At 37.2% G+C, this 12,644-nt stretch overlaps 1 protein-coding gene across 14 annotated transcripts in view; it reads left to right on the top strand.

Moving 5' to 3' along the window:
• Window positions 1-12,644, top strand: part of Hdac9 (histone deacetylase 9) — an 848,903-nt gene that overhangs the window by 740,921 nt on the left and 95,338 nt on the right. For all 14 annotated transcript variants that reach the window (XM_037210966.1, XM_037210967.1, XM_037210965.1 and 11 more), the window contains one exon: window positions 4,134-4,252. In XM_037210966.1, the coding sequence (XP_037066861.1) occupies window positions 4,134-4,252 (119 nt within the window). The remainder of the gene's footprint in view (window positions 1-4,133; window positions 4,253-12,644) is intronic.

Below are 12,644 nucleotides of genomic sequence, written 5' to 3'. Positions count from 1 at the left end.
CTCTCTGCTCAAAATTTGTTTAAAAATCTGTTGGCTGGGCTGGAGACGTGGCTCAGTGGTTAAGAGCACTGGCTGCTCTCACAGCAAACCATAGTTGCCAGTGCCTGCATGGTGGCTCACAAGCGTCTGTAACTCCAGTTTCAGAGATTCCAACACTCTCTTTTGTCTTCATTGCGTACTGCATGTGTGTGGAGCGCACAAGCTCATGCAAGTTCATCTATACACAAGTAAAATAAACAAATGAGTCATTTTTAAAAAGAAAAAAATGAAAAGTCCGTTTGCTGATAACATTCCCATTGTTAAGTTGGTAACACTTCTTATCTGATACTTTGTATTTTGAAAGATTATTGGAGTTTCAGAAGTTTTCACAATAGTAAAGTTTTTGTGTGTATCTTGTGTCTCCTGATGTGACAAACACATAGCATCTGTAAATCTTGCTTCCTTCTGTTATTTTTCATCTTATTCAAATTGGGATTTTCTCTTTCCTTAAGTTCTTGGATTCTTGGACAATCGTCAGTTGATAGTTTATTCTGTAGGAAGAGCTGTTATCTCTCTCTTCAGTTATAGCTCTGTTATACTATTAACTCATGGATACTTATCTGATTTTATGGGTTATAATCCTCTGTTAGTATCACTTTCTGTGTTTCTGGAATTGTTCCAATTTCAACCATCCCTAGCTTTTCTGCTTTAGTCCATATACCTGGTGAGCACATCCTCATCCCTTCTGACGATGTCTTTGCCACCATACAGTGCTCCTGAGTTACTTCGAATTTCTGGTGATAATGTTCTAGAGTCGGTCATTTTTCAAGGACCTCTGTACTCTTTTATCAGAGACTGACAATAGAACACTAGCTGTTCAATCACAGGTTTTTGCTATCAGGGTGTCATGGTTATTAGGAAGTGCATGATAACCTAAGCAAACATGCGTGTTTTGCTTTTTTCTTTAACAACAAATCCTATGAATGCCTTGGAGGAAATTGTTCAAGAAAAATTATACTGCTTTTCTACTTAGTATTTTCATAACAGTCTTTTGGTCTCTCATACATGGTCTTAGTCTATTTTGCGTGCTGTAACAGATTATCTAAAGCTAGATAATTGATACAGAACATAGATTTATTTGGAAAACAGTTATAGAGGCTGCAAAGTCCAGGACTGTGGTGCTGGTGTTTGGTATGGGCCACCATGCAGTGTCATTACGTGGTGGAAGGACAATCAAACAGGCGTAGGACAGAGGAAGCTTGGCAGACTCATCCTTGCCTGGGGAGCTCACTCCCACAGCAATGGCAATGATCCATACTGTAGCAATGGTATTTAATCCCAATATGAGTTTTGGAAAGGAGACTCAGGCTGTAGTGGATATTCTAGATCCATGCCAAGATAAATAAAAGAGCTCAAAGATTTCTGTGATGTCTCTTTAAAAGTTCCCAGGCATGGGGCTGGAAGAGTGGCTCAGCGGTTGAGAGCATTAGCCGCTGTTTCAGAGGACCTGGGTTCTAGTCCCAGCATGAACATAGTGTCTCACGATCATCCGGTCCCAGGGGATGCAATGCCCTCTTCTGGCCTCTGGGCACCAGGCATGGAGAGATGACCAGACGTATTTGCCCACAAAACACTTGTGCACACAGAATATTTTTTTTTTAATTTGCCAAAATAATAAGATCTGGGGAATATTAATTCTAAATGTTTTTGAGTTGTAGGCAAAGAAGAGTTTATGTCAACATATGAAAATAATTAAGGTTCAGTTTGAAACTGAACAAGCTTTAGCCACGGCAGTATTTGCAACAAAGTAGACAATGTATATTAAATGAAGTCAATGAACAAAACATCACCAGTGTTACTATTTATAAGCAGTTGTTGCCATGTAGTTGTCTAGTTTAACAAAAAAAATTGCAGAATATTTTGTATTAGAACATCATACAAACTTTCTATAGTCACACACAGCTAGTTTATTCAACAAACAATTGCCATCTGGACAAAATTCTAACAATGCATCGTTTTTAAAGGTAAGGATTGCTTTGAAGAGGAACCCGAGTTTTAAGAATGCATGCTTTGAAAGGAAAATTCTACTAGATAATGTGGTGTTCCAGTTCCCTTCTCTTGGTGTAACAAACACCATGATCAAAACAACTTGGAGAGAAAAGGCTTTGCTTCATCTTAGACTTTCAGGACACTGTCCTTCCTCAGGAAAGTCAGGGCAGGAATCAGAAGGCAGGCTTGCTGACTCTTTGTGTCGTGTTTCCTCTGGCCAAGGGAGTGCCGCAGAAACTGTGGAAGAATGCTGCTTGCTGGCTGGATTGCTCAACCCCAGGACCATTTGCCTAGAGATGGTGCCATCGATGGGGACTGGGTCATCCTGCACTAATTAATAATCAAGACAGTCCCCATAGACATGCCCCTAGGCCAATCTAGGAAATTCCTCCATCAAGGCTTTTCTCTCTGCTGTCTCCAGGCTGTGACAAGCTTACATCTAAAGCTTACTGGGATGTGTGGTAGATTTTTTTCCCAAAAACTTTCCTGTTGTTTTATTATTTTTGGAGTAAATTCACCTGCATAGATTGAGTTCCCTACGATGGAGCTTGATCGAAAACCCGTTGTTTGCAAATTTAGAAATGATTGGCACAGGGAATGTGTTGATTGTCTTACAGTTGTTTGTTAGAAAGTATCTAGTACCCACCAAAATAAAGAGAGGATCTTTAGAAAATATTCTGGATTATTTGAGAGAGTATTCCAATGTCTCAATAATACATGGGCATTTTATTCATGAACATCAGTGAATGATTGATTATACATGATATTTCTATGAAAATGACAATGTCAGAGCTAATATTGTTGAAAGAATCTTGTATCTCTTCAGATCACGGATCTGTACTAAAGATTCATAACATTATTGAAGAAAAACCATAAGTAAGCTATGCATAGTGAGTGGTAGTATAGTTTTCTTAGTTTCATTAGTGAGTAATTCAGGCTTAGAGGTTTTCTAGCTGCTGAGAGAGCTGCAGTGGAAATCTAATGTATACATATGTTTGGAAGCTTGATGGCTGGCATTTTATGCTAGCAGAAGAGTTATTAGAAAAAGTGTTGAGTTGATTTATGTATCTCTGATAAGTTTCACTCAGTTATTTTCTAATTTCAACTTTCTGTTTCTGACATTCAATCAAAATTTCTTTACATAAAGGTATGTGATCATTGTGAAAATTTAAAGTGTTTGAAGATAACTCAAAGAGCCTAGTTAGTTTTCTACTGAAGGATTACTCCTGGAACACTTGTTTCAGTTTCTTCTCACAGACAGAAGTCTTCCTAGTAAAATTCATAACAGTGAGCTGTTTCCTTGTTTTAATAAATAGTCTTTGGTATTTGAATTTTTATGATGGGCTTGAAGCTCTGAGCTTGAAGCCCTCATAAATTTTTTTTCTGAGATCCTGCAGTCATTTTCTCTCAAAACTAACAGAGATGGGAAGGTTCGGAGCCCCAAGGAGGCTGAGAGGTGAGTGCTGATGTGTCTAAGTGGGGCTGGCCCGGGCTGCTGCCAGAGACAAGACTGCCACATTCCTGGTGTGTCTGGCCTTGGACTCACTTAACATTATAATCTGGATTCTATTAAGGGAATTTTGTGTTTTTCCTTTGCAAGAGTCACCCCCTACCATGACAAATATTTTTAAATATAATTTTTAAGTTGGGAAAGCAAACTTTTTCCCAAAAGAAATTTATAGTTCAAATTTATACCAATTTCTTACCAACTAGAACAAGCTAGGCTCTCCCTAAAGCTTCAGTTCTCCTGTAGAACATTAGTCTCCTTTGGAAAAAGTGGGGCTTTCTTTTTTATAGGCAATGGAATAAAACAGTACAGATGCACTCTATGACACTCTGCACTCTGTGACAGGCTGTAGAATGTACCTGCAGAGTATGGTGGTTTTCAATCTGGAGAAAAAAAGATGAAAGGAAAAAGACTGTGTTGGGATGCGAAAACAACAGTGTTCATACATGAAGGAAATGATAAGCTTTTGACCCAGTTAGCATTTCCTTCTCCTTCTTTTCTTGGGAAGTGACTGTGGCTGTGCCAAGTCATTTTTACTAAGCAGTTTTTACAGATACCCAGCTTTCCCATTAGTGACTGTTGCCTTTTCACCACACAGGACTGTCGTGATGCCTGTGGCCAAAGAATTTGATCCAGACATGGTCCTGGTTTCTGCTGGATTTGATGCATTGGAAGGCCACACCCCTCCCCTAGGAGGTTACAAAGTGACAGCAAAATGCAAGTATCTCTTTCAAGACTTCATGAAATGCTATGGCATCACACACCATTTAGTTCTTTAAGATACACAATACCTTTTGCATGAGTTCAGTCAACTTTTGGGAGTGTTTGAAAATGATTGGCATAGTAGTTATAGCTCTGTCAGTTTCCTATCTCTGTGGAAATTTTCATTGAATGAAAGCAAAATGATTTCCTTTGGTGGACGGTGGACATGTTGGGACCTTCATGCATTTTAGGAGTCATAATCTTCATTTAAAGAGTTAATTAATATGGCTTCTCTTTACAATGTATTAACTGATCCAAGAAGTCCTAAGTCTAGAGAAGCTACTGGGCTTTTTGCAAGAAGAATGTAGTTGTTGTTTTATTCCATTGTACATGGGCTAGAAATAGCTATTTGGCAATAATGTTAATATGCTTCCTGGTTCAAATACAGGCTCCACCCTGCTACAGCAATCCGAAGGGTCCTGGTGTGCTGGTCTTGTGTTGGGTTGCAAGGACACACTTCCTGGCTGTGTTCCACAGCAGCCAGCTACCCAGCAAAGAAATGAATTTTGTGTTTTATTGCATTGGAAGAATATGACTCCATGACTATAAGAACAATTTCCTTACTCTAAGTATGAAAGCGAAGCATCTGTATAGCGCATGCACATCAATATCCATTGGCACTGTGCGTCCCTAATAAACAACAAAAGACTGTAAAACTGAGCAGAGGGCGGCATGCAGCGTTGTGTGCTTTGGGGGAGTTGAAAGCAAACAAGAGGAAAACAACTCAAGTAGTTTTAAGTGGGAGAGATGAGTTTGGAATGAGTTTGCTATATTAATTTGAAAAGAACCAAAGAAGCAGCTTCATGCCAACCTTTGTTTTTAGTTGGCTGCTCATGTGAGAGCATTTCTGCACTCTAATTATTCCAGTAACATTGTTAGGTAATGGCTATTTTTAACATCTATTATTTACCCAGGGCTTTTGGTGCCTTGTTGTCTATCGAAAACATATTAAAACAGGCAACCCCACAGAAACAATAAAAAATAGATAATGCATAGCTGTGGTAAGATTGAATACAGAGGCATAGTCTTGCATTCTTTATGATTCTTCTCATGATGTTTCTCACGGAACTCACCTCAAATAAAAGTCAGTCTTTCCACTGCACATAAACCTCATTTGAGTCAAGACTGGTGACTGGTTTACTTTAAATAAAGAAAAGTAAAGTTTTACCCCAAAATAAAGAAAAACCCAAATGATACAAAACACATGGAGAGAAATACAGAAATCTGGGAAAGGTGACCCTTTTCCTGAAATCCACACAGCTCCTTCAGGAGTTGGGGAACATTAGTCTTTGAGCCTTTCTCCTTGCCAAGAGGTAGATGTTCAACATGTTCATCTCTCAAAAGTAGAAGGGACTAATCTTTGTGTTAAATTTTGGACAAATGAGTTTCAAATCTCAAATGTCACACTGAAAAGTAGAATCAAAGATGATAGTGATGTGGTCTCTTTTGGTTATAGATACAGGAAACATTGTTCTAACACCTTTGGCTTCAGTAACGCCAGTCAGCTTTCTGGTGCTATAATAAAAGAGCTGAGATGATCAACTTATACAATGGGGAAGGTTTGTTGGCGCTGACAGCTTTTGAGTTTATGGTCCATGGGGCTGTTGTTCGAGAACCTGTAATAAAGCCACACATTATGGTGAGAAGTAAGTGACGGAGTACAACTATTCATCTCATTGGTGGTGACAAAAGAGAAGGCAGAATACTAGAATGGTATAGCTCTTTTCAGGAGCACATCTTCCATGACCGGAAACCTCCCACTAGATCCCACCTCTTACATTTCTGCATCTTCCCTATAGTAGCGTGCTCATCCCGGGCACTGAGCTGTTAATGTGGTGACCTCAGACCCTAGCTTTATCAAGCACAGGCAATGAAATCTTTGGTATTGCAAATCTACCATTGTATTTGTATTTATATAGGAGATAATTTATTGCTTTCTATCCCCAAATATATTTGACTCTAAAATAGTTGTGCCATCCCTTCATGAGTCCCTAGTCCTGGCACATCTGTCTCTTCCTGGACCCTTTTCTACTCAAGAGATTATGTACTTCCTTGTTAGTGTTTATTGCCTAAAAGAAGCTGCCACACAGGGCGTTATCAGGTATTAATAACTACTCTTCGGTCAACACTTGGCCATTTAAAAGGAAGATTCATAATGAGGAGAGAGGATCTTAGAATGCAGAGTGTGGGAGAAGCTGTTCTGAACAGGTCACAGATTTCATAACTGGGATTACAATAAAGTGTTTATGGATTTGTTCTTAGTTGAAATGGAATGAGCTATGTACTGGATTTTTCTTCACTAAGGAAAAAATCATGTCATTATATACAAAAGAATAGAGCATTGGAATGTCCATTCAAAAGGTCACATTGGGGTCAAAGACCCAAAAATATTGTCTGTGATAACATGAACACCAGCACCCACTTCTGAACAACCACATGCATCATCTCAGGGAGGCTGCAGGGTGTTGCTACTTTGGCCACAGACATCACCACCCTAACTGGGTAGGACCTGGGATTGCTGCTCACCCTTCTAGAGACTCCCCAGTGGCTCTCCGCTGACTTGCTCCAGGCAGATGCATTTCTCTTCAATTTGACAGACAGGCGATTAAAATTGAGATCTCAGTGCTCCATGCCAGAAGTCATCCTGCAAGTGTGGAGAGTCCCAACACAAAGTTGAAAATGGGGTACAAATCTAAAGGAAATTGTAACTAAACTATATGAAAACAAATGTTCTACTAAACTTTTTCAATTTTGGCAATACTCATTCTTGCTCCAAATAAAACATTGGATGATTTGATCTGAGAGCGATTTGAGGATACTGTCATTTCAGACATCTGAAAATTTACTTCCTTGGCACATCAAATTGAGTTTTTACAGTATTTTATTTTATATTTTTGAAAGGAAAAGAAAGATCAAGTTAAAACAACAATGGATTTTGTTCATTTTAAACATCTAAATAGCTGTCTGACTTTAAAAGAAGAAAGAAAGGCTGGTTCTGTGACAAACATTTCAGCCTAAAAACAGAGAGGTGATTTCCAATCAAGGTGATTCCTAAACTGCTGTTTTTTTCTCTCCTCTTTCTTCACATTTTTGTCTTAGCTATGAAACTACAACATAAATGTCAGGTTTTGTTTGTGCTAAAGTTGAAAACATTTTAAATATTTATTTAGAAATTTTGTTTTTCTTTAAATTCAAGGCCAAGATTAAGTTCCAACCTTAAAAGCAAGTTCTGCCCTAATCCCAGAACCAATGTGACCTTGAAAGTATCCATTTACCTTTCTAAATATTCTGGTTTGCATCTAGTTGTCTTCCTGTTATAGTTTAGGAAGATTACCATGGCAACAACAGTTCCATCCATGTCCTAGAATAAAATTGACTTTTTACATCACAGGGTTCCTGGCTTTGTGATATTATCATCTCAGAAGACAAAAGCTCTTTAGTTCAAATTCACTTGCACAACAAACACGCTTTTCTATTTCTTATATATGTGCATGTTCTCTGATTTCCTTGGTGTGTTCCAGTGAATCTCTATAGGCTTATTGCTTACGCCATATAGATAAGAATCTTTTTCCTTTGGAAAAATGATGGACATGTCTGATAAAATGTATATTATTCTAAAACCATATACAAGTTTTACTTTAATAACATTCTGTAGTTCCTGAGATAGAGACAATTTTCCCAGATAATGCAGCATTACTTCTATTTATTTAATTTTTAAAGGAAAAATCATGTAACATATCTTAGATAATTGCTTTCCTACTGTTCCTCATATTGAGAGTTACTTTTCTACTGTTTGTAAATCTCCTCCCTACTACTAGGAATGTGGGTATGGTAGGGAGAAAGTATGATTTTAGACAAGCACCTGCTTAAATGGACTCATTAGCTAATGTGAATTATTTTCAGTTCAATAAGGAAGAACAAATGTTTCCTTATTAGTTTTCCATTTAAGAATAAATCTCTAAAAAAAATTGAGTGCTAATCCAAACAGCAAATAAGTGTAAAGAAAACAAATTTGTTTGGGACGACTGTGTTGGCCGTCTCCTTTGCCCGTAATGTCTGTGTGTGCTGTATCTTGGTACCGATATGCGTGAGGATGGCCAAAGTTTAGAGTGCCCTCCATCTATGCATTTTACAAATCCAGAGTTGAAGACAGACTGAGCCAGAACAAGTACATTATGGTGCAATTGACTCCCTTTTTACTGCATCTTTCTCCCCAGTGGTCCTATATCTATCTTAAATTGTCCATTTTTTAAATCTCTGATTTTCTTCTCATTACTTAAAATGTATAAAGATTCTGATTGCATTTACTTATGTGATTTCTTTATTGCATGATTCTTCCTTTTTTTTCTAAAGGAAAGTGCATTTTTGTCTCTGAGAAAAGTCTATCCACCAGTTGGGTCTTATTAGTTATCTGTAACTAAGGAATCTGTGTCATGACTTCTAAAGATAGAATGTCAGCCCCTGGGCAACAAGGATGGAGAGAACAATGTCTGTAACAGTTAATACCAACACTTCCTGAAGGGTTAACCTGACCCCAAACTTCTCTGTTGTGTTCCTTTATATTAGGGTAAAACTTGAAGGAAACAAGCTTGTGTGGTGGTACTTGCTGTTAAAATATCAGCACTCTGGAAGCAGAGGCTGGAGGGTCTCAGATGAGCTTGAGGCCAGCCTGGGCTACATAGTGATAAGCCAGGGTTACATAGTGAGAACCTGTCTTAAAAATAAGAACAAACACAACAAGAAGAAAACCTGGAGGAAAGGGATCAGCATTGACTCTCTAAAGCTTCCCACCACCAAGCTATCTTGAGAAGAAGCTTGCTTTGTACGATTCCACACACTGTTGTCAGAAACCAGCCCAGTGTCTGGCACATTGTCTACACTCGCTTTTAAAGGAGTGAGGCTGATGGTGTACATCTACTCTATTTGCTGCTCTGTCAAGGAGGAATTTATTATGTTTTCAATGTTATTCTGATCACTACCACCTCCTTTTTGTTTTGAACCACAGATACATATCTCTCACAATATTTTAATTAACACAAACTTGTAGTTCTAAAAATTATTCTTCAGTTGTGACTTTTAAATGGTTTCTCTTGTGAAAAGTATTGAAAAAAAGCTCTAGTAACTAAAGGAGGAAGTTATGATTTCCTTGTAACTTTTGTCCTTAGACAACATGCCTACTCCAGTTATTAGCACCTGCTAGATTCTAATTAGCACAAAAGATTCATTTTCACCCTTACTGGGAGAAACAGGACTAGAAGATTATTCAGTTCTGTAAATATTAAACTTTAATTAAACATGAATAATTACTACAGAGGAGCTGTGTGTGTGTCTCTGTGTGTGTGTGTGTTTGTCTGTGTGTGTGTGTTTGTGTGTGTGTGTGTGGTGTGATAGGATCCTTTGTGCCATGCTGGACTGAAATATGTGACCCTTCTACATGACCTGTCATTATAAGCATATTCCATTATGTCTAGATAAGTTGTTTCTTAACTAGAAAAACAATTTAGTGAGGTTCAAGAGCAATGTTATCTAAAAAGAATAAATAACTTACTGCTGTAAGTTTATAATCTTGAATTTTATTTTTGACCTCATTTCAAATATTCTAAACATAAAATTAAATCTTGTCAATTAAGTACTCTATAGGAAGACCAAATACACAACACAGATATTATAGTTTCCTTGTAGATGGTGTAAGTTCCTATAAACAATGTAGTAGAATAGTGAGAAGTCCCAGAAAGCAGTTCAAGGTTCTAGATAAATATAGTAGGTGATTATTGGTTCAATTGTGAATCATTGTAGTTGCTGAATACAGCTCTTTTGCTAGAGTACTTCCCTAACATGCACAAGACCCTAGGTTCAATCCTTAGAATCGAGGCATGGAAGTCCATACTTATGAACCCAGCTCTCAGAGTAGAGGGAAGAGGGTCAGAAGGGCAGGATCACCCCAGGTTACATGCTGAGTAAGAGGACAGACTTGGATACATGAGACACTGTGTCCAAGAAAGAAAATCAAACAAAACAAAAGCCAGTTAAACAAGAGAAGTGCCTGAATCTCACATTTCCTTATCTGTGTGTATGACTGCTTTGTGATAAATCTAGGGGCAATTGGACAGATATCATGCCTTTAAAAGAAAATAAACAATTATTTCTTTGTGGTAAGGATACATTAGTCCTTGCCTACTTAAATACCTTGCATTTTGTTTTGCTATACTGAGAAAGGAAATCTACTCTTGACATTTTAATATGATACAGAACAAATTCTTTATTGTTCTGCATTTTTAACAACTGAACTATCTAAACACAGTCAAGAAACAGGAAAAAAAGCCTGAGTCAAACATTTGGAGTTCAAGTCAATAGCATATTAAAAAGATGTTTCACCATGGTGAAGTAGGGTTTATCTACAGATGCATAAGTAGTTCAATACAGTCAAATAAATGTGATACACCATGTTAGCAGAGTAGAGGATAAAACCATATGATCACCTCACTAGATGCCAAAAATGCATTTCTTTTATGTTAAAAACAAAACAAAACCATACAAACTCAACAACTCAGATAAATTCATATACAATGGTGAAAAGCTAAAGGCCTTCCCTTTAAGACAGGAAAAAAAAATGAGGATGCCACATTTAACATTTCTGTTCAACCTAGAACTGGAAAGACTAATCAGGAGACAGGAAAAAGAAACATTGGCCATCTGTATGAGAAAGGAGACAGATAAATTCTCTGTTTGCAGAAGATAATACTTCTGTGTATATAAAATCCTAAGGAATGCAGAAAAATGTGAGAACTGATAAATAAAGACAATGAAATTGTAGTTTCTAGTTTTCAAAAAAATCCATAATACATCCATAGAAAACCAACAAACTATACAAAGAAAAAGAAATGAAAAAATAATCCAAAGTTAATGCCCCTGGGCACTCAGATGACCACAAATTCTTAAAGATCATTTCATGACTAAAGCAAGAACACTCATTTCATCTTGGTAGTGTGGTCATTACTGATGCTACAACAAAATGCCTGCTAGGAATCACTGAATGTTTGTGCAAGGAACTGTGCTCAATGACTCTCTGAATTACCTAATTTCATTTTTTATGATTAGATAAGATAATAAGCTTAAAGCACACCCTTTTGTATTTTATATTATTATTATTATCATTATCATTATTATTATTATAGCCTTAGATTTTATTTCCCTGGAATCTTTTTTTTTTTTTTTTTTTTTTGGTTTTTCGAGACAGGGTTTCTCTGTGTAGCTTTGCGCCTTTCCTGGAACTCACTTGGTAGCCCAGGCTGGCCTCGAACTCACAGACATCCGCCTGCCTCTGCCTCCCGAGTGCTGGGATTAAAGGCGTGCGCCACCATCGCCCGGCTTCCCTGGAATCTTTAAACAAGAATTTAACAGTCATTTACATTTCTAATTTTAGAAAAGTTAAGTGCCTTGTGAAAGTTATGGTGGAAGAATAACAAAACATAACCTGATCTCATGTCTCTTTATTTCCAGCTTCATGTATTTTCCACTAGGTTTAGAGGGTTACTAAAAAATATCTCCAATCTATAACTTTATTCAGAATTGTGAAAATATAGAAAATGAAATAAAATCTTCACAATAATGAGTTTCTTATTTGAATGAATTCTCCAAATCAGAAAAGCTGCTTTGCTAAGACACCAGTTTGTAGGTGGTACTCCCTGGTTAACATGGAGTTTTCTGCAATAAGATGTCAGACTTTGGTGTTTGGTTCAACACTGCTGTGCAGCAGCATCTCATGGTTAAATTCTCAAACAAATGCACAATCCCCTGCAAAGACATGGAAGTGCGGTTATACGACATTTTTAAATGTATGCAGCACAATCCACTTACATGTAAGAAGAACCGATGTAAATAAACGATGTAGCTAATTAAGGAAAATATCAGCATAAAACTAGCATATCTTAAATTTGTGAATAATTTTGTTATGACAACCAAAAGATTTACTCAAGTGAATGAATTCCCTGTGTTTCATCTTATTTTTCTTGACTTCTCCTCAATTACCTGTTCCCTTACACTATATAACAGTTCAAAAACCAGGTTATAGAGGAGTATTTTCTGCCTATAATGTTTAGTTACTGGTGTCATAAAACCATCCTTAGCCTATGATGATGTTGCTTAGCGTTGTTAAAGACCAAAATTACCGTAACTGAGGCCATATTAGCATTGTTTATGAAAAGAAAATGCATAAGCAGAGTTCACCCTGAAGGAGTTTCCAACTGCAATCTATACTCAAATGTATATAATATTTCATTAATATTAATGTGTGCTTTTTTCATACTTTACCATGTCTGAAATTGGGATACCACTTACATTTAGTGGC

The sequence above is a fragment of the Peromyscus leucopus genome, chromosome 14 (genome assembly GCF_004664715.2).
Source record: "Peromyscus leucopus breed LL Stock chromosome 14, UCI_PerLeu_2.1, whole genome shotgun sequence".
Taxonomy (NCBI): domain Eukaryota; kingdom Metazoa; phylum Chordata; class Mammalia; order Rodentia; family Cricetidae; genus Peromyscus; species Peromyscus leucopus.
The sequence above is the reverse complement of the archived record's forward strand: the minus strand, read 5'-3'. Positions and strand labels throughout refer to the sequence as shown.